We start from the raw sequence: 22959 nt of genomic DNA on the forward strand, positions 1-22959 counted from the left end.
TTATTTTAGATTTTTTGGTTTTCTTCCCTCCACCTAAAAGATTTCAGTTTGTTTTTCAATTGAGTGGTACAGTTTATTGGTCACATTAAAGGTGGAAAAAGTTCTAAAATGATTTCTTTGTCTCGTTTTTGTACAGCACAGGAACCTGACATTTTACCAGCGGTGTGTATACTTTTTATATCCACTGTACTTTTCTTGGCTAGAACACACACAGGTGCGTCCAATACAGATAGATTCTATCTATGGTACTGAAATTGTTCAACATTTCTTATGTCTCCTTTTATAGCACCAGAGTTATAGAACCATTATTTTAAATTTATTTAAGAGAGGTTTATGCTTCTAACCTGAGCAAAATTTAAATTGGCTCATTGGCCTGCAATTGCTGTCATTTGTTGATGATTTCCAGATTAAGAAATGTTATGCCTTTTTTTTAATGTACAGTGCACATTGGGTAGCAATTTTGAATTGCAAGTTGCCTTAGAATTCTGCTTTCTACACCATACTTAAACTGATTTATTAGGGTGAAAAATCATGTGTGTTTTTAAATGATACGTTTAAAAATAAAGGAATTACAGGTGGCTTCTGTCGGTGTTTCTATTTTTATGGTAGATAATAAGATCTGTTTAATCTCCATTAGATTGCATTTTAGTACACAGCTGAACTCTGTAAATTCAATTCTCAATGATAAGTGGAAGCTTTACAGTGTATTTTTGGAATAAATAATTTTATTTATATTTTCTTGTTAAAGCATATTTATGAGGTAAGACGTTTCCATGAAATAAATAAACTCGTAACTCGTACAGGAAGAGAATGTTGTAACATTCCCTATTCAGCTCTTTTGATCGTGTAACTGAGTGTGACATTTCTCAGCTTTTACTCTCCTTCCCCCAGATTTTACTTTAGCACTTCCATTCTTCTCAAGATTTTGGTACTTCCCCCTCTTTATTCAAACAGGCCTGTGTCAAGCCCACTCTTAAAAAGACTACACTGGATCGCCCTGTCTCTCTCTAACCGTTAGCCTTTTTAAATGGAATGTCTTTTCTCGTATCACTTTTTCTGCACCCATAATCTGCTACACACTATGCTGTCTGGCTTTTGACCTACCCACTCCACTGAGGTGGCCCTGCCTAGAGTTGCAAACAATCTCCTGGCTGCCAGGGCCAAGGGTTACCACTCAATTCTAATCCTTCTGGACTTTTTTTTCCCGCTTTTGATACTGCTGACCATTCTGGTCTGATGCGGTTTCTCTGCTCACCTGGTATCTGGGATGGATCCTGGTTCACTTCCTACCCCCTTTACTCGGCCCTCTGCTCTTCTCCCTTACACACTCTGTTTAGGGCTGTGACAGGCGGGGAGATGAGTCACCATGCAACAAATCTTCCTTGTTGCGGGCGACTAATCTCCCCGAAATGCGATCCCACCGGTTAGAATGTAAATCGCCAGTGGGATGGCATACGTGGCGCGGCGATTTGCCAAAATTGCCAAAGTTGCCTTGAGAGGAAATTTCGGCGCCGCGTATGCCATCCCACCAGCATTTTACATTCTTGCCGGTGGGATGGCATTTTGGGGAGATTAGTCGCCCGCGACAAGGGAGGTTTGTCACGCGGCGACTAATCTCCCTGTCTGTCTCAGCACTTAGGTGACCTTTTCTCTTCATTTGGTATTAAATATCACATATGCAGATGACATCCATATATATTTAGACACCCATCACAAACCATTGACATTAAGACCCAGATTACTAACTGCCTCCTGGCTATCTCCTTTTGGATAAACCAACACAACCTCAAACTCAACCTAGCTAAAACAGATCTCATGATCTTCCTGCCCAAACCTAGCTGTTCTCCTTCTTTCACCATCACTATCACTGGCATGACCATATATAAATACCACTGCCAAACCTGACGGTTTTTCCTTTGCAATATTGCCAAGATATGTCCCTTTCTTTCACAAGCAAAAGCTAAAACACTAAACCAAAGACTCATTGTTTACCGTTTAAATTAATGCAATCTCTAACTGGCCAGTGTCGTAGACTTTCACCTTTTTCCCCTGCCATCAGTCTTAAGCTCTTCTGCTAGAACCAGGTAACATCTTTAGCATGACTACTTGTTAAGCAAAGGATAACATACAAAATACTTGTGCTAACATTCAAAGGCCTCTTCTACTCCTCATTACATTATTTTTTTTACTCCTGGCTGGCTCCTCTGCCCCTCTCAGAGCCACAATCTTTTTACACCATCCACACCCACTGCCAATCTGTTTCACCCCATAGTGTTCAAGTTTCTTATCCAAAAACATTCCTTGGAATAATAATTTTGATCTATCCTCCCTCCCCCCTGTTTTAATGGTGCCCTATGGTTACTTGTAATCTGTTTAAAAGTTGGAATTCTATGGCCCTTTTTGAGATGGTTTACCACCAGTTTTGTTGATCCCTGAATGCTATATGAATTGCGGAACAAATCACGCACATTTAGAAAGCTAAAGTGATAAATTTCACTAGAGATTTGGTAGGTTTGTATAGGATGGTGCCAGATTGACAAAATGCATACTACAAGTAGATGTAGTCACATGGGACAATTTATAATTGGACTTATACAAAAATATGATGTAGAAATTACATAAGAGGATTGCCATCTGACACAAAACGCCTGCTGGAAGCAAATGCTGCATCTTCATCTGACGAGATAAAATCTGATGGTGTCTGACAGACTTTTTTTTTCTCATTGAAATACAGTGTCTGATATAGATGAAGGAACAAAACACACCATCCAACTTTATCTGATACAACTTTACATTGCAACTGATGGACATTAAATTTTGTAGGATCCTGCAAAATCTTGTGCTGTTGCATAATGTTGCATGGTGTTGCGTGCTGTTATATGACAAGATTAGATAACATATGACGTGCAAAATTGGATCCAAATCTCCAGCGGAGTTTAGTCCCGGGTGGGCCTGGTCCAGGGGCCATGAAGTGGGTTTGAATGCAAAGCTTTTCAGTTACCCTTAAAGTCACACCAGGGACTCCAAACTTTGTCAAATTTATAAGGTGCACCCCTAGTTTTATATGTAAGTTTTTAGAGAGGAACAACCGTATTCACCAGGTTCATCCAGGCTGTGATGCCACTGTTTTTTTTGCATAGAACAGTAGTATTTTGAAACGTAATTGGGAGCTATTCTGAGGGATTATACTGTCTAGAACCCTGGAGCAGTTACATTAGTGAAGGCTAGGTTATTTGAGATAGTCATTGCTGTCCAGAACCTGGAGATGTGGGGACATGACCAAGTCACGATATTAGAAGATCTTTCTGCTGTCTGGTGTTGGAGCGCGGCTCATCTGGTGTAACCTTAGGTTTTATGCTGTATGAATGGAGATAAGGCAGTAGTACATGACTCCTGTTTCCTGTTTGCAATCTTCTGGGGTGAGCTCTGGTATTTGGGATGACCACCATTTCCCTGCAGAGGGAAAGGGTATAGGGCCTGTTAAGAGAAGATTTTGATATATACTTGAGGTAAGTTTGGTTGTATTAAGAGAATGAAGAGTTTCCTCCATTGTGACATATTTCATTTTGCACTTAGCTTTGCGCAGAGTGTAAAGTAAACCTAAGCATTTTGCCTAATGAAAAAAAATGTAATTGTAAGCTACTGTCTATTATACATTTTTTTGAAACATTTCAGTGTTTTTAATTGATTTGTAAATGTGGATGAAAGCAGCATTATCTATCCCTCTAAAGTATAAAAATAGTCGTTTTTTTTTCTTCTTTATAATAACATTTGTCAAATATAGCCTATGCCTCAAAATAATGGTATAAATTGATTTTGTATGATGGGATTTGAAAGAAACCCCCGGTGGAATAGCATGAGAACAGATGGTGAAAGGGGGACTTGTAGGTGTTAGGTTGCTGAGTTGCATGGCACGCTGAAAGTAAAGGAGTTCACAAGTTCAATGAAATTAAAGGAAAAAAATGTATTGTGTTAACTGAACTGAGCACACAAATACACTCGGTACCCAGGGTGATGCAACAGTATGAACAGCAAGTACTTCTGTAGCTGTATAAAAAAGTAATTTTCACATTAAACATGAAACCCAAATTGTATTTATTAAAACATCCATACGTTTTATAAAGGTATTTAAAAAACTCAACTGTCAGTCATATATTGCCTGTCCGCCTTTATGTCTGAGGCATAGAGAAGGGGCAGGCACTTCTCTCTGTCTAAAATTGTGTTGCCTATGCATGGGAGGGCATAAGGTCCATTTTTCAAAAATACACAAAAAGAGCCCAGTGAGGTCCGAAACATTGCCTTGTTGGATGTCTACTTACAACGAGCCAATAAAGTCACTTTGAGGCAATAAACAAATCTTACATTGTGTCCAGTTTCTTGGACTGTAATAAATAAAAAAAAAGAGTTAAAAGATCTTTTTTTAAAGGGCACTTATAACCCCTATACTGTAATAGAGCCCACACTCTGGTTGGGGGAAACAATCTTTTTTTTTTTTTTTTTTTTAAATGATCACATGACTGGTATCATGAAGTGGAGATTTTCTTCTACCACATTCAAGCCCTGGAAGTATGGATCCACCTTTTATATAAGTAATGATTATACTAAAACACTAATATATGCACTCTTCCTCTGCCATGTTGACTTCAGTCTTTACTGGAAGTGAACTATTAACTTAGTGAACCATGAATGATTCTGCCAGGTTGGTTTCATCATGAACACCAAAGCTGGCTATACACATGAAACTGAGGATGGCAATATTAGAATGATCTGATCATTCGGCCCTTGGGCCATAATTGTATCTATGCAGGCCATCTGATCAACAGATGCAGTCATCAATCCAATGGAAAAATCAAGATCTGCATAATTTTTGGCCAGGTATCAGTTCAGGCCTGTCTGCTGGGACCATACATGGGCTAATAAGCTGCCAAGTCAGTCCAGAAGCTTCCCCCCCCCCCTGTGTATGGCCACTTTAACATTGTAGTTCTGTGTTAAGCCGGCAATATATTATAAGATCTGGTTGTTTGGCAAGATAGGCAAATGAGAGGATCCTTCACTGCTATTCACTATATTTAGCTGGGCAATATTATTGCCATTATGCAGGCTGTCAGATCGAAGGCTACATCAACTCGCAGATCTGCCTGTGTATGACCACCTTAAGTTTTTTCAATATTTGTAAGTTTCCACCTGGGTACAATTTAAATTTTTATATATTTAGCTTTCAATACCCTCCAGTATGCTGCTGCATAATTGTTACTTTATCTCCCTGTTTGTACAACCTTGCATATTATTTTAAATGCTTTATATGGACAATCTGTTTTTGTTTTTTTAATTCTTGAATGTGCAAAGAAGGAACATTTTCTTCATCGTTGTAGTAAACACAGTGAGGGTGCCTGTGGCAAGTTTTATTTAGGACACCTTACTGGAAGCCTGCCTCCTGGACCTTTCTGCTCCTGGGATACTAAGTGATACAATCTTCACTCATCCCAAACAACAATTTTCAATGTAACCTCATAACCCCTTTCATATTTATATGACTATATATATCCGGTTTTTAACTGTTTTCAAATGCAAACTTTTTGAAACGTCACCTTTTCAGCTTTTATCAGAAAATATAAAGGTCACATTTGCATCATGTGCTTGAAGAGAAGCATGAAATGATCTTACGTTAAGGAACACTGGCTATCAGCTAAATCATTTGCTAGCGCTTCCAGTTTTAATAGAATGACTGATGAGCATCGACATTTAATCTCCAGTGTCTCGTGGCAATGCTTTTTAAACTGGTGAGAAGTACAAGACATTTTAGCTGAATACAGAAATGCAAACTGATTGTGCAGAGAGTGAGGTAGGCACTCTGGAGAAATAGTCTACATCGATTTGTGGACATAAAATTAGATCCTGCAGACTTAACACATTTTTTGAACCTAATGGCACTCACTTATAGGCTAAAGACAGAGCTTTCACTAGAAACACTGGGAAAGCAAATATGTGCTAAAAAAAAATCAGTCAACAAAAGGTGATCTCTGTTTGAAATATGTCAATCCACAATGCAAATATAACTAATCAGCAAATAACATTATTACAAATTAGTTATAAGAAAATGTGGTAAAGAATAAAACGCATTTAAAAGCAGAAGAACCTTTTGATTCAAATACAATAAGAATTTACCCCAGTGGGCAATTTTAATGCTAACATTGGCATAAATGGAGTTATTGTATTTTTACTGTCAAAATGAGCAATTTAAAGCATTTTAAAGCATATTTAAAACAAAAACTCATCTGTAATGTATTTTTAATAGATTAATTTTATTACTGTTTATTTCCTATATTTAACAGTATATTTGTAAGCTTTTTTTTTCTATTTTTTAATTTATTTTTTTTGCAACCAACACACTCATCGATGACTGTTTTTCCCTTGCTTTAATTGGTTGGTTCCAGCATGAGTTGGCATTTAGAAACGCACTACTAACAGCCAGCATGCTTTGCACTAGGAAATAGTGTTAGTTTTAGAACTTACACACATTTATAAAACTACAAGAAAAAAGAAAAAATGAAACCAAAATTATTAGCCATCCACAGTCCAGTGAGTAGTTGCCCTTTAAGGGTTTGTTTGTTTTTTCTATGGTTTCACTTGGCTGTTGAATTTTGTTTCAGAAATAATGTGCTTGAGTAGGGTAATTTAAATGTCATGTTGTTAGTATGTGTCCGTGCTTTCACTCAACAAGCGGCAGCACTTCTGGCTTGTTTTGTATCAGAGATTCTTTAATATTTGTAACAGCATTCCATCAGTGGATCCTAATACCTTACCTGTAGTCTTTTGTGAGGCTTCTTGCAATTCTGGGCTTGCTCTACATGTATGGTTCCTGACCAGTGTACTTCACTTTTGGTATGACTCAGATTAGCTTTTTATGTATATAAAAATGTAATTTATTAACATTGTACAGCACATATCCTTGTTGGATATTAGAAAGGTAAATTAAAGAGAATGAATTGAAAGTGCTTAAACAAATAACTATAAAAATCGTTCATTTGCTTTGTGATTGCTTGGTCAGTTCCCTTGCCAAATTAGTATCATTTTAAATCTCATGCAAGAAAAGCAAATTGTGTGTGTGTGTGTGTGTGTGATGTAACTGTCATACCTGGGATGAGATTGGAAACCATTCTTGGCATAATTTACTACCTAAATAGTGCAAACAGCTGGCTACAACGCTCCATTATTTATTTGGGACAAGTAACCTTACTTGAACCTACAAGACTCAAATCTATTTCTGACTTACCTGCAAGTAAATGCTACTAGCCTGTATTTGTGACATGAACAAAAAAAGGTAAAACCAACCCAAGCATGAGTATAGAATGTGTCTGGAATCTGTGTCTGCATTATTATAGTTTCCAGGACAGAAACCAAATTCTAATCAGAGTATGTTCAATATCCCTTGCCATCACAAAAACAGCAAAATAAGTGTAAAAAGTTTGAAAGTAATTATGGAACTATGTTTGCACTTGCAACTTTTTGTGAATAACCACAATACAGTGGCAAAAAAATTAAAAATTGTGTATATCTTTCAGGAACTGCCTGCAGTTGAAGAGCTCTCCATTATTTTACCCGAAGATGTAGAACTGAAGCCTTTTGGAATGGTCGCAAGCATTGTTGAACAACTTGGTATGTCAGGACAACAAATACAGCTAGAAAGCTACGATGATTTTAAGTATATAGTCAGTTTAAAAGCAACACATCCAAACACATAAAGATATGTTCATTTAGTGGAGCTGCTTAATGAGCAGATCAGATCATACTGCAGACTCAACAAGACCCCTCATTGAACTGATGCAGTCCTTGCCTGGTGAGATTGTCGAACCTGCCCAATAGCGCTCAGCAGACCTTTCAAAGGTCCTGATACATGGGCCTGAAGGGGCCGTGTCATTAGCTCGTATTGTTCCCTGTATGGTCAGCTATTTTTATAATCAAAGGATGATAAAGGCAAATCAAAATGCAAGTGGTTAACATCCTAATTTATATTATATATTAGAAGTTAGTGAGTGCACAAGGTTTTCTAACATACGGTTTACCCCTGGGATTGTTCCTTGGCACAAATAAGCACACACTGAAGGGCCCATTGCACTTTAACTACACCAACAAATTGCCAAGATCTGATTACCTTGAGATATAAATATTTACTTTAGATAGTAATTTTTCCGAAACAAACACCAGTTTTACCAGTGTAGAAAAACCATGCATCATTTGTAATTATTTTAAGGGCTCTGGCACATGGGGAGATTAGTCGCCCGCGACAAATCTCCCTTGTCACGGGCGACTAATCTCCCCGAACTACCATCCCACTGGCGAAAATGTAAGTCGCCGGTGGGATGGCACACGCTGAGCAGGCGATTTCGGCAAATCGCCGAAGTTGCCTCTTTGGTGTTACAGTTCCTTTTAGTTTCTCATTTCTGCCAACTATTTCACATCACCATACTTCTGGACTACAGAGCTTTGAAAACAAAAAGTAAAACAAATGTTTTTAAAGGGAAATGTACACCTCTTTTTAGCATGAGTTCAATGAATAGGACTTGTGCCAAATATGCTTTTTGTCTATTGTTTTAATTAAGAAATAGCTATGGTTTTGATATATGGCACTAAACAAGTAGAAAAGTAGGAAATAAAATCTGTTTCACTTTAGCACTTCCTGTCAATTCCTGATTCTGCAAAAGTGATAAAACCAATCCTGATAATCAGCATTTTTAGCAAATCTTATTTATTGTGCTCATTTTTAGCATTGTGTTTGAGGTGTATGCTGTTCCTGTATCCTTTCAGGGTCATAGAAAATGACTCGTAGATTCTTTGGGTTAAAAATTTAGTTCATGCAGAAAATGAGACACAACTTTCTAGAAATTTTGTTTAGCAATTTCATCCTGAAAAAAATTTCTTGAAAGGTTTTAGAAATTTGATCTGAAAAATTTAAATTAAACTCAATCAAGTTTTTTTTTCCCTAAATTGCTGGTATGTTTATGGAATCTCAGTTACATTAATTGTGGGGAAAAAATGTAATTGCAACAAAATTGGAATTGTTCCATTCATTTTTACAAATTTAATTTAAAAATAAAATTGCTTGTTGAGCATACACCTCCCATTGTTTTCTGCAGAAGAAGGTTTTCAGATTTTGATAAATTTAAAAAATTTGAGCTTGAAAACACGAATGTTAACACTTGAGATTACAGGTTTTCACTTAGAATTTCTTACATTGTGCAAAAAAGTGATTGCAAATTTTAATAGGCTCCATAGTCTGCCCCTTTTTGGTGTTTGGGTGATTACCATATAAGGTAAAAAAAAAAACCAAAAAAACGCTGAAAGTGCCATGTAACAAAATTAAAAAAAAAATCACTTTACAGAACTGTAGCTTATTATTCAAAAGAGGGAATAACCTTTCTATTGGATATAATATTCATCTGCTTGTATGAAAATATTCTTATGATCTACTATCATACACATTGGGGTGCTAAAACTACTGTTAATACTTTTGGCATTTATACATTTTGCAGTAATCATTGAATCTATGAAAGATGTTCCCCCTCTTAATGAAGACAGTGTGATTTTTAATGAAGGTCGAAATTCTGTTGGGAAGGTATGTAAAGTTCGGCTATGTACATTTAGATAACTAAACTGTTTTTGTGATTTCTAGCACATACCTTCTTGTTTCCCTTATGTTATGGGGGTGATGGTTTTATGTGGCTATGGCATTGCTGCTTTGCATGTTTAGAGACTTGCTTGCCTTCACCAAAATAAACTTTATAGGCCATTACCTCAAAATCATAAATGTTCCACATTAAGGATTGATTTATCAATGCCAGCATGTTTTCCCCTAGTGACTCATGAACAGCAGTCACCAATGGATTAAACTTCCCTGCAGGCCAGTGGACAGGACCTCCCACCATTAAGCTAAAAATTCTACTTCCTTCCTTACCCTTAGTCTTTTTTTGTCCTGTCCAGGCCAATGGTAGGATTAGAGTGTACTAGAAACATATGGCTATTATGTAGGATTCCTTCCTTCAATTGCTCCAATTATGGAAGTGCTGAAAAAAAAATCAGTACAGACAAATTGACAACACTGCATCTTTTAATCAATCTTCCCCTGTGCTTGGAGTCTTTGGTTCAGTTATAGATGGGCATTTCACATCAATTCTCATGGTTCCTGGTGTGTAGACAAGATGATAAAATTCATTTGTCACCAAGATAGATGAAGTTCTATAGAAAAAAATGCCTCCAGCAAATGCTTCCGGCTTTTATTTATAGGCCGGTCCCGCCCTTTTTGTGACATAATCGGCAGACAGGTCGATTGTGGGTCTATAAATAGAGGGGACTAGCTGGGTTGGGTAGGGTTCAGGCTGGGAGCAATGCTACCTGCTCAAAATAGTTGAACACATTCTGCCAAACTGACAACAGTGTCAGCTTTGATTAAAGTATTAATTAAAAATTTTGAGAATGTTTTGATAAATGAGGAAAATATTTAACTTCTTGGAATCTCAAGTTCAACAAATGTGTCCATATGTAATATATAATATCATATTAATTTGTCTTTTTATATTTTTAAAATTGCTTTGCAAGATTTGCATTAAAATAAAGACTTTTTCTATTATAATAACCAGATATAATGGTTTATGTACAAATGTTGCTGCCAGTAGCAACCAATCAGCACTTAGCTATGACCAGTCCCATACAAATTTGATGAAAATGAAAGCAAATATCTACTATGGATAACTATGGTTTTACATGTTTGTAAATTAGCCCCTTAATTATTTTCTGTTATGCTATTGTAAAGCACCATGAACTGAGAGAGTGCTAGTGTCTTAAAGGAGGAGGAAACGCTAAGGGGCATATTTATTATGCTGTATAAAAAACAGCGAGAAAATGCGCCACACATCGCTAGGCTGCGCTGCATAAAATCGGCGTAATTTTTTTTACACGGTTTTTCTTCCACCAGAACTTATGGAAAATAATGGCGTAATATCCGACGTTCAGATGGCGTTCTTTTCCATTTATTTTACACAGCTTTTTACTCCGTCTTTTTGCAAATTAGTTTTACACAGCATAATAAATCCGCCCCTAAGTCACTGGGGGGGTGCCAAAATGTTAGGCACCCCCTAGTGACTTAAATCACTTACCTTTTACCCCTGCTGTTAGGAGAAAACCGCACCAGCCCGGGTTACCTGCATCGACTGTCTCCTGTTCTTTCTTCCTTCTTTGCGCGCTCGCGCATGAGCAGTAGAGTGAAGAGCTGAACTTAAACAAAAAAGTGAGCTTTTTCATCTACTGCGCATGCGCCAGCCCAGGGATTCCAAAGACAGAACAAAAAAGGAAGAGGAAACACTCGCTGCTGGTACCCCGGGCTGGTGCAGTTTTCTCCTAACAGGGGCACCAGCCCAGGGTAAAAGGTAAGCAATTAAAGTCACTGGGGGGGGGGGGTGCCTAACATTTTGGCACCCCCAAGTGACTTAGCCTTTCCTTCTGCTTTAAACCACCTAATTTGGGTATTGGCACTGCTTTCCTGCTCTGCAACTACTAGTAACTTTATTTCTAGAATAATCGTTGTACTTGTCACCTATCTGGGTCTAAAAGCAACAAAATATTGTGGTGTTCTTCTCACACCAGCAATTGGCAAAAGTGCAGGGATTAGTAGTTGGGAATACAGTAAACATCCCATGGTATTATGCTAAAAAGGAATCCATCCCTGGAAACATGCAGTTTATATTTTTCCCATACGCTTTCAGATCTATTTTTATTGCAGCAGTAACATCTACTGTGATAATCTGTAGTTTAATCTTTTATTAATAGCACATAATTAATGTAGCGTCATCTCCTATGTAGTATAAACAGGGCTTTACATGCCAAGGCTCATTTATCAGGAAAAAGGGGGAGAATTTTAATCTTAAATCATTAAAAATGTTCTTAACAGTATATTTTTCAAAGAAATATTTATATTGTGGCATAAAATTTAGTGCAGAAATACAGCCTACTTTTAGACTGTTGATTGCTGTTGAAAAGCATTTTTATAAATCCGAGAAGTGGCTTTGAAACTGAGAGTAGTATTTGCATAAAAAGCCAAGAGTTAATATGGCCTATGATTCTTCATAGTTTTACTAAGCAAGTGTAATTATGCAGCAAAGTCCTCTGATGTGTAAAATATAGCATAAGTATCATGAAAGCAGTTTTATATTTAAAATAAATAAAGGGAGCATAATATAACTGCTTTCTGAGCAGCTAGAAATATAGAACAGAAATATTCGAGGGCAGTGACATAGAACAATAGAACCGAGTTTGAGTAGCAGGACAGGATGATTAATAGAGTTGAATGCTTCAGAGGATGTTTTGTGGGTTTTTTTTTTTTTTTTTTTTTTTGCAAAGTTTGGCCAAAATGGGAAGACTTTGCAAAAGAAATGCTTTCACAAATACAGTAGTTTAGCAAATGAATCAATTAAATTGTATAAAGTTCAAGTAGTTGATTAGATGACCTACCCTCTGGAAAACAGGGTTATCAACCACCTTCTCCATTACAAAAATGCGCAGATGAGATTGCCCAGTCCCACTTTTGTGCCAACAGAATTCAGCCAATCAAGGCACCCACCCAGTCACTTTGCCATTCTCCATAGAAAGCTTTCAAGCATTCAAACTCTACTTATTGGTGGGATTGCACCTACCTTGCAAGAAAACATGGCAACATCAGTATAGAAACAGATTTGTGACATTTTGTACGTTGAACTTTTCCCATGGTTGAATATCTATAGGAAAATTGCAAAATAATTGTATCTTCCTTTTCAGGTTTCAACACAACCTGACCACAGGGACCCCCATGGGCAAAAACCTGTAGTCAGGAAACTGTTTCATGCTAACCCTACTGTCATCATATAATTTTATTGTAGCATATAACTGGATTCTGCATCTGCCCAAATGGTGCACAGATTTAGGTTGCTACTATATAATAGAAGGGCCAATGAATGCTCACTATATTAGTGCAAAGTCTCATGTTATCGTTTGTGTCATTATTGATAGATTTTTTTTTTTTTTTCTTCCAAACATTACTATATCTACAGAAGTTAAATGCTGGTTAAATCTAAGCGAAAGTATATGTAGCAATTTTCATGTGTACACTTCTTCTGTTTTCTCGAGGTTATAGTTTTCCGACAAATACTATTTTAGGTAGTGCTACTTGGCTTATATTGACAGATAACTACTAATAATGTTGTTCTTTCCATGCTGCAGCATCATTTTTAATTATGTTGTATGAACATTCTACTGTACAAACCGCTCACAATAAGGATGTAAAAATATACTTCTGCTCTTATCAAACCACATATTAACAAATGGTACACTTGAGCTTGAAGCCCAGGTCACATTAACTATTCTTGGTAATGTATGTTCTCTTAATCTCCTAAAACACTGCCAGATGGCTGGCTTCAAACCTTTGTTTAGTAAATGATATGATTTATGTTTGCGTCTAATACATTTTCTAATTATTTTGCTTAACAGTGGTTCGTTAAGCCGCTGTGCTGTTCTGCTAAATGCCTTTTATTTCTCACTTTTCTCCACAGATATTTGAAATATTTGGACCAGTTCCACATCCATTTTATGTGATTCGCTTTAATGAAAAAGGCCAAATTGAAAACAGGGGTATCAAGATAAAAGACACAATGTTTTTTGCACCCACGGTTAAAGACTTTACTCAGTATATAATACCGGATAAGTTACAAATGTAAGTAATCTAAAAGATGCAAGCAGTTTTGGATAAGTACTACCATCTACACCACACTGCATTGTGCCATCTGGAAACTTTGGCTACTTGTCCTGCGTTCTGGATTGTATTGGGATTCTTAAGTCTTACCTGTTGACCACTGGCAGAGCATTACCAGTACTAGTACATATGTTAGCTGGATTGATATATTAAAGACTTGCTCTTTCAGGTATCAGTACATTGAGTGTTACATCACACTTTACACAGTGCTGTGAAAAGCCACTTTTCTTAGAAATATCAGTTATTTGGTTGTGTTTATAATTACAGGAATAGAATCTAAGGAATACTTGGGACCTGTGGTTTTCTGGAGAAGGGTTGTCTCTGTAATTTGGAGTGCCGTTTCTTAAAGGACATGTAAAGCCTACATTTGCCTACAATGTATATCAGTTGGGCACGTCTCCCCCACCCAAATGGCATTATTTGTACTGCATATGTCCCCTCCGCTTGCCAGCACCATCCCATTTTCCTAAAGCAAATAGCAGCTTTCACCCGTGGCCATTTTTCCTCTGATACATATTTGGATACATTTAAATCTGCAAACAGCATACACACACACAGACCCTTATTCAGCATACATTTCATCAAGAATAGAGGCTCACACAGGCAGAACTGTCTTTGATAAAACTTCTGCTTTGTTTGAGCTGAGCTCAGGAGGGTTGGTTGGGAGAAAAAAATTGAAGCAGACGCTAGAGCTGAGTTTCTATGGGAACCAGCAATGCCATCTCTTTATTCGCTGCTAGACTGGGGGGCATGTTTAGTAATCTGAGCTTAGAACAACTGAACATGCCCACAAGCCAACAGCCAAAGCAAATTCCTGAGGGAGGGGGCTGAGTGGGTTACAGGAGGAGAAGCAAATCTAAGTGATTAAGGAGATGTTGCAGCCTTACTATTAACCTCTGGACAACCAGAGGCAGATATTGAAAGATTTCAAAGAGGCTGTTCACTGATTACATTTTTGTGTGTGGGGTTTACATGTCCTTTAAGTCTACTAAAACAATATCAGAAGAAACTGTTTTGCTATCAACATCAATATATGTTGGCTCGGTTATCATCCAGTAAAAGTTACTCCCATATTACAGAGTAACACAAAATCAGTTAGAAATAAGAATTGTTTGCTTAAATAGGGCTCTCTGGAAAATGTCACAGTGCCCTCTTTTTGTGTCCTACACACTGTTGGTGAACTCGCTGCTGTGTTACAGTCAGCACACAGTTTTTCTTTTAAGAGTCCAATTTTCATGTTTTACTGAAAATTCCACTCTTTAATGTGCCTAATCTTAAAGCGCCCCCGGGGTTATTCTAACGCAGTGGGTCATGTGTCAAGGTGACACATTTGTGAACACACAAGTATAGACAAAAATACCCACAAATATCCACAAACATTATTACCACTGCTGAGGAAAACAATGACATATATACAGTAACAATCACAAGCACACAGACAAAACCAACAGAGAGACAGTTCTACACAATTATTGTCTCTAACATGCTGTGTTACATAGAGTTGTGCACACACAGTGCTCATATTTAAAAACAAGCAAAACATATGTAACCTGCTTGTACTTGTCAGCCCTTTGTGTTAGATTCATATATATATATTAGAAATTAAGGGATTTTATTGCCTTAAAGGGATAGTAACACATTCCAGGTTTTAACAGGAATGTGCTATGATTACTCTAGACCCAGATATCAAAAGCTACAGTTACCCCCCGTCTACCTCCAGCCTTCTGCTTAGGGCTGTGATCCCCCATGCACATTGTCATTCAGGAAGCTAATCCTTGTAGGAGGCTGACACAGTGTGCTGGGGGTAGGCAGGGGGCATCTGTACTAGGAGAGGTTAGTAATATCTTCGTTTATAGGGGAATAATGACACATTCCTGTTAAAATTGTCACTATCTCTAAATTCAGCTACACTAGATACATATTGTAACTTTGTTTATGCCCTAAGCATTTTCTTTGATTTACTAAAGCATCATTTTGACCTTGGAAGATATCATAAAAATGGTTAACACTTTTCACATAGTATGCATATCTGATCATCTCCCAGCCCCCTACTTACCAAAATAAGGATGTTTATGCTAGTTTTATCAACAATAGTGCCTTTAACCAACTTACCAAAAGTTGAATGTAGAAGCTTATAAATTGTTACATAATTTCTCTTTCCTGGCACTATGTGAGTATATACTATACAGATTCTTTTTTTTTTTTTAATATATAAGTTGCAGCTCACAACATCACATGAAATCATGGCACGACCACTTAGTTCGGCTAGATCAAATTTGCATGACAGCCATGTGGGTCAGACGTCAGAAAAAGCAGCCAGCAGTATAAACAAAGCATTGATGTCCTACTATGCATAATCATATGCTATTAACAGAAGGGTATGACCTCCTATAGATCTGGGAGGTATTTCCTTTTTAGCCTTTAGCCAGATAGAATATTTCTAACTGCAGTCCTTACATGAAGCAATCATCGACATTGAGAAATACATTTGCTCTTCTGCAAATGAAGCAGAAATTATAGCTTTCATTGCAACATGCACAATATTATTGCAGAGGTGCTTTTTGTGTCCTCTTCATAATTCTTTATATCATTTTTAACTGGTATAATAGTAAAAAAGTCACGTTTAAGACTGACACACACCCTTTCAGCTATTGTGAATGTCAAGCTTCAGTCAGCCTTCGGCTGTGTTAGTCATCCAGCAAATTATCCTTTCCTTGAAATGATTTGCAGCATTTAATGAAGATCCCAGTATTAGTACAGGTGCAGTAATCTAAAATGTTCCCTTAATAATTATGCTAGAAAATGGTTATAACTATATTCCTCAAAGATTTGCATTGTTGTCTGCACACCAGCTCCTGTCCATGTATGTTATAAGACTGACAGAAATGTGCCTTTAGTAGTAACCTTTAAATAGGCTTCCAGGGCTTCACTCTGCATAAACTGTTCTCACATGCTGTATTCAATGTCATATTATATAATCAGTGCCAGTGCTGCAAAGTCACAGAACACATATAAGAAACAGCCCCTATATACATTTCCAGTAAAAAAAACAAACACTAAACCCTATTACAATACAGTATCACAAAAAAAAGGTAAAGTACACCCAATGGCAGTTTTAGACTTTTTTCAACATATTTTCATTTTAACAATGCTGATATGTCATACATAACAAATATCATGCACCATTTCCATTTTGTAGTCCATTGTGTAATTTAAATAAAAACAAATTTTGCTTGTGGAAAAATAATTATACCACTATATTTATAAGTAGCTTAGATAGCTAACATTAGAATCAAGTGCCGCAGATCATATGCAGATGATTAGAACTTCCTTAGAGAGGATGCTGGAGAAACCTGTCTTATTTAAACCTCAGGCATTTAGTGGTTTGTTGTTGAAGCGTTCAGTATCACCATGCCTGGAGCTGTGACTTAGAAAGGAGGTTATAAATGCCTGAGTCTGGGAAAGAAAAAAAGGAATAAATGCAGTCTGAAGCCACCAATACGTAAAGTTCAGTGAAGGGCTTTATCCAACAGTGGTTTTGGGTTCGCCAGGTCTACTTCAGCATATAACATGAAAAATAACAACTTCCACCATAGAGCCAAGCAAGCTCTGTGTGCTTATTTAGAGATGCATTGCACTATACGTTTCGGCCTCTTGGATCCTTCCTCTGGTGCAGTACAAAGAACACTGAGGGCCCGATCAAAAATTTTAGTATTGAAACGATCATTTGTGAATGGCAATCCGATAGTCGTGAAAATGGCGGGAAAACCTTTCTGACTTTGGACCTTCAGTGCATGATTTTGGAAGCCTCCCATAGGACTCAATGGCACTCTGCAGCTCCAACCTGGCCCAAGGAAAGTCTCCCATAGGACTCAATGGCACTCTGCAGCTCCAACCTGGCCCAAGGAAAGTCACAGTACCTAAGCTTGAATGAATCCAAAACTTTCATACTTGTTGCAACAGATACGATTTTGTCGCACAAATTGACGCAAAGTATGAAAAAGTTGCACAAATTAACGAAAAAATTGCAGAAAATATGCACAGTTCTAAAACTTAGATAAAATACGATTTTTTTTTACCAGCTCTATCTAGAGGCCAGGTAAACGTCTATGATGCTTTGAAATATGCATAAATACACCATGGGGCCTATTCATTAAAGTACGAATGCTAAAAATTCGTATTTTTTTAAGTTTTAGAACAGTGCGTATTTTCTGCAATTTTTTTCGTAAATTTCCGCAACTTTTTCGTACTTTGCAACAATTTGTGCGACAAAATCGTATTTGGTGCAAGGAGTACAAAAGTTTTGTTATTCATTCAAGCTTCGGTATCGTGACTTTCTTTTGGCCAGGTTGGAGCTGCAGATTGCCAATGAGTCCTATGGGAGGCTTCCAAAAACGTGTACAGGTATAGGACCCATTATCCAGAATGCTCGGGACCAAGGGTATTCCGGATAAGGGGTCTTTCCGTAATTTGGATCTTAACACCTTAAGTCTACTAAAAAATCAATAAAACATTAATTAAACCCAATAGGATTGTTTTGCATCCAATAAGGATTATTTATATCTTAGTGGGGATCAATTCCAAGGTACCGTTTTATTTCTACATGGAAAAAGGAAATCGGTTTTACAATTCTGAATTATTTGATTATAATGGAGTCTATGGGAGACGGGCTTTCCGTAATTCGGAGCTTTCTGGATAATGGGTTTTCGGATAAGGGGTCCGATACCTGTACTAAAGGTTCAAAGTCAGAAAGTTTTTTTTGCGCTATTTATTATAGTTCGGATACGAAAATTTCTGAACTTTCGGATCATACCACAAATTTTCATATGACCATGATGCGATTTTTCGCCCAATTAACGCACATCAGAAATTTTCGTATTTCATACAGATTTTTCCTAAACGTACTTTTAAAAGTCCAGAAATTTGGACTTTGATAAATGGGCGCCCATATGTATACTTTTGGTGGTATTCGGATAGACCCTCGGTTTATTTCCATTGTTATCTACATAAATGTAATTATTTTACCTTCTCATGCTGCAAGAAATCTCTTAAGTTTTGCTCAAAATGATATACATGTATGTGCCGAATATGCATGTATGTATGTGCAAAAGCTATTTTAGCTATTAGATAATATTCTGGTCAAGAGGTACTGTTTCCCAAAGCAAAACTGTAATGTCCTCTGAAAGTACTGAAACTTTTTTATTTTTATTTTAACTTCTAGACAAAAAGGTTCTGATGCTTCGTGGACAAATGACCAGGAGCCGCCAGCAGATGTAAGCCTGTTTCCTTATATTTTCACTATATTTTCAGTATGTCAAGACTTGTAAAATTCATTACCCATTACACTTACCGTATATACTCGAGTATAAGCCGATCCGAATATAAGCCCAGGTACCTAATTTTACCTAAGAAAACTGGAAAAACTTATCGACTCATGTATAAGCCTAGGGTAGGAAATGCAGCAGCTACTGCTAAGTTTCAATAATCAAAATAAATACCAATAAAATTACATTAAATGAGGCATCAGTGGGGCATATGTTTCTAAATATTTTTTACAAAGAAAAACACTAAACTAGCTCTGTAAGTGGAGAAGAAGGTCAACCAAAACAATATGGTATCAACAATGATGCCTTAAGAGTACTACCCCCCTCTTAGCTCAATCAGCAACGAAGCTAAAACAGAAAGAGTTAAAATCCTTCAAAACTATGGTTTATATAGAATATAAAGTGCAATGTATAGTGCAGAATGGGACAGGTGAGGATGGTAGATGAAGATGAATTTGAGAGCGTGCCAGGGCACTGGAGGGTCTGGTTGCGGGTGGCCTAATTTGCACAAAGGACAGAGGGTGCTAGTCTGGAGGGACCCATGGCACCCGACTCGAGTATAAGCCGAGGGTGACTTTTTCAGCACATTTTGGGTGCTGAAAAACTAGGCTTATACTCGAGTATATACATAATTTGCACCCAGGTAGTTGGAATAAAAATTATTCAGAACTATTCCTTTATATCATTTTATGAACAATTTTTTTTAAGCCCCACACAACCAGAATCTATTGTTGGATTCAGTGCATAGTTAGTTATGGCATTGAATGGAGAAGTGGTTGACTCCAGTCACATCTAATGTTTCTTGATACTGTTTCCCATTTGGAGTGAGCAATAGCATCTATGGATTTTTGGGGCTGATTTACCAACATTTACTGTAGGTCTGGCACCAGCATTTGTGCAAGGTAGCAGTTATATTGATAAATGGGCCCTTCTGTATTATCTATGGACTATTAGTATTAGGTTTGTGGTATGGGCCTCAAAAGGTTCTAGTGAGAAGAAATAGCTAGTTCAGTTACAAAAAAAGTTACTACAAATTTTATATAAATGATTTCTCTGCATTTTAGGCTTTAGATTACAGTGATGATGAGAAGGAGAGAGAAGCAAAGCACAAGAAAAAAGCACACAATTCAGCAAAGAAGAAAACCCAGTCCGAGCAGGATGAAAATTGTAGGTTTTATGTCTGCATGGTATAATTTACTCTCTGGCTTGTGAGTGTATTAGTCAGTGTAAGAGTGCATCTAAGTATATCAATGTGACTGTGTATAACATTATGCCTCTTCTTCAGACATTGTGTGTGCAGTGTATACACTTTGTTTGTGTGTAGCTTAATGGGATATTATCGTTAGAATGGGAGAAAAACAATTTCCCCCTTTCGTGTCGTTTTCTATTTAGCATACCTTACATGTTAGTTTAACACTTTTGGGGGGGGGGAGGACTTGGGCATTTATCACTAAACCATTTGCAGCAACTTTTAGCGCTATTTTTTTTTTAAAAAGGAAGCACAATATTAAGTGTCTTCAGAGTAATTGCTCTTTTTCCTAGCCCCCCCCCCCCCCCCCCAAGCCAGACATCACAGCTTCAGGAGCATAGGGAGAAGGAATGTCATAAAGAATAGTTATAGATGTTAAATGTGTGGAATCCTAACTATCAAGTACATCTTGTCAAATTATGATAGACAAAAGACAAACAATGAAGAATAGTTTATATAGAATCTCTTGGGAAATAGAAGAGAAAGCAAAATACCCATTATCCAGAAAGCCCTGAAATAGAGTGCTAATGTATTTGCCCTGTATTTATCAATAATAACAGTCTTTGAGGAGACAAAAGCACAACCTTCTAGCATGAGGTTTTCAGAATTGTGAATTATAGTTTCTATACACATGGAAACAGTTATGCTCAGAAAAGAAATATAATTTAGTTAGGTGAAAATTAGTGATATTAGAAATGCTAACTTTTTTGCAATAAGTAATTGTAACTATGGAAACAACAAATTACTGTACTTTTGAATTTTTGCATAGGGTTTGGTAAGACCTCTTTTGTATTAACCAAACGAAACCCGGGAACCTTAGGGCACTAAAACAGCAAAATAATGCGATTATCTGTGCAGCTTATTTTGTACATTCTTCACTGAGCCTGACATGCATGGGCAGCACAGTATTTTTAGAGGATTTAGATCTGTATAACAAAAGTAAATAGAAAGCAAATCTCAAGAGACAAAACTCTTCTTTGTCGTATTGCTGTTAGCATTGCATCAGTTTTTATTTAAATACATAAACCCACAATGCAACATACAGTTCACTATGGGTTGTATGTAGAAAATAGTTTGCATCAAATGAGCAGCATATATGCACTGGTCTGGTGAAGTTACAATAGCAAATCCAAACATCTGGAAAAATGTGTTAAACTTATCACTATTTGGTTGACAAGCCATGCTGTTTTATAACAATAATGACAATGAAGATAATGTGACATTGTTGCATTTCCTTTTTTCTTTCTCTATAAAGCGAGCAGCGTCCATGAACAGAACCAGAATTACAGGGGGCAGAGTGTTACAAGGCCACCTGCAAGACATAATTATGTACCACGATTCTCTAGAGGAAGAGCTGCACATCTACAGAACAATGGCTTTGGACAGCATCCTAGAACATATTTCCAACCTGGTTTTCCTAATCAGCATCTGATGAATCATCCCTATCCCTTTCACAATATGCAGTCTCAAGAATATTCTTCAGCATTGCCAAGTAATGGACATGGTGCTCCTGTTGCACCTTACTTCAGTTCTCAGTATGGACATGTTCACCCATTCTCCGTTCCACCTCCACCACCTCCCTCAAATATGATTTGGCCAGAACAAAACAATCATCTTCATTTTATGCAGAATTCACCATTTTATGCTCCTCCTCCTCCTCCCCCCCCTCCTCCTCCACCTCCTGGAAATCCTAATCAGTCTTCATTTGGTCCTAATTTCAACTGACCTTATATGGCCCTTTCAGACACCACTTAAAGATATTGCATTTGTTCTGCTAGGCCATAGCAAATGTAGTTTTGGGTTTCATAATTTCCGATTTTTATTCCTAAATTTATGGTGCAAAAAGAATGGAAGTATAATTTTTCCCATTTGAATGCTAGATAGTAGAGTTGCACCCAACTATAGGATTCAGTTGGTGATTTGGCCAAATCCCAGCACCTTTTGAGGGATTCATACATACCTTACTTAACCTGTGGCTATAGAAACAAAATATGCCAAATATTTGGTCACAGATAATGCAATTTGTCCAATTTTTGAAAGTACAGATTATGGGTTGGGTATGGTATGGTATTTGGCCAAATCCAGAAATCGTGAATCCCTATTTTTGCTACTATACAGTATAATTCAAAAATTGATTTAAGTTTTATTTTTCCAGTTCACTTGTGTTAAAATTACCTTTGGGTATTGTATTTCTGTATATTAAATGATGTTCCTAAATTACTTATGATCATATATGAAATCTGTGTTGCATAGCAAGTTTGTTGTCTTTTGTTTTCATTTTTTTTATAAACTTCGTAAAGAACTTGCAAAAAAAAAATGAATCTAATATATACATTTTGTTAACTGTAAACCATCATTTTTTATTTGTAATAAAAGGTACATCATCATGACTATTTTTTTGTTGTTGTTGTTTCTTACATGTTTCTTTACATTTAACAGTATACCAGTGCAAGCCGACATCAGATTTCTGTCTGGAGCAATGCAAGGAATGTGCCTTAAAGGGATTTTGTCACGATTTTCATGGTGTACTTTTTACTTCTAAATTACACTGTTTACATTGCAAATAACAAATGCAGCCACCTTGGTCCAGTCTGCCGGATTCTGAGATTACA

General features: G+C 37.0%; 1 protein-coding gene across 2 annotated transcripts in view; it reads left to right on the top strand.

The window, feature by feature from the left end:
* naf1 (nuclear assembly factor 1 ribonucleoprotein) overlaps positions 1–22740 on the top strand; it is a 35170-nt gene extending 12430 nt beyond the window's left edge. For both annotated transcript variants that reach the window (XM_004911162.3, XM_031895470.1), the window contains exons 4-9: positions 7563–7656; positions 9531–9613; positions 13575–13735; positions 18996–19047; positions 20163–20265; positions 21603–22740. In XM_004911162.3, coding sequence (XP_004911219.2) covers positions 7563–7656; positions 9531–9613; positions 13575–13735; positions 18996–19047; positions 20163–20265; positions 21603–22072 — 963 coding nt within the window. In that variant the 3' untranslated portion in view covers positions 22073–22740. The remainder of the gene's footprint in view (positions 1–7562; positions 7657–9530; positions 9614–13574; positions 13736–18995; positions 19048–20162; positions 20266–21602) is intronic.
* The last annotated feature ends 219 nt before the right edge of the window (positions 22741–22959 follow it).

This window comes from Xenopus tropicalis, chromosome 1 (assembly GCF_000004195.4).
Source record: "Xenopus tropicalis strain Nigerian chromosome 1, UCB_Xtro_10.0, whole genome shotgun sequence".
In the NCBI taxonomy this organism is placed as follows: domain Eukaryota; kingdom Metazoa; phylum Chordata; class Amphibia; order Anura; family Pipidae; genus Xenopus; species Xenopus tropicalis.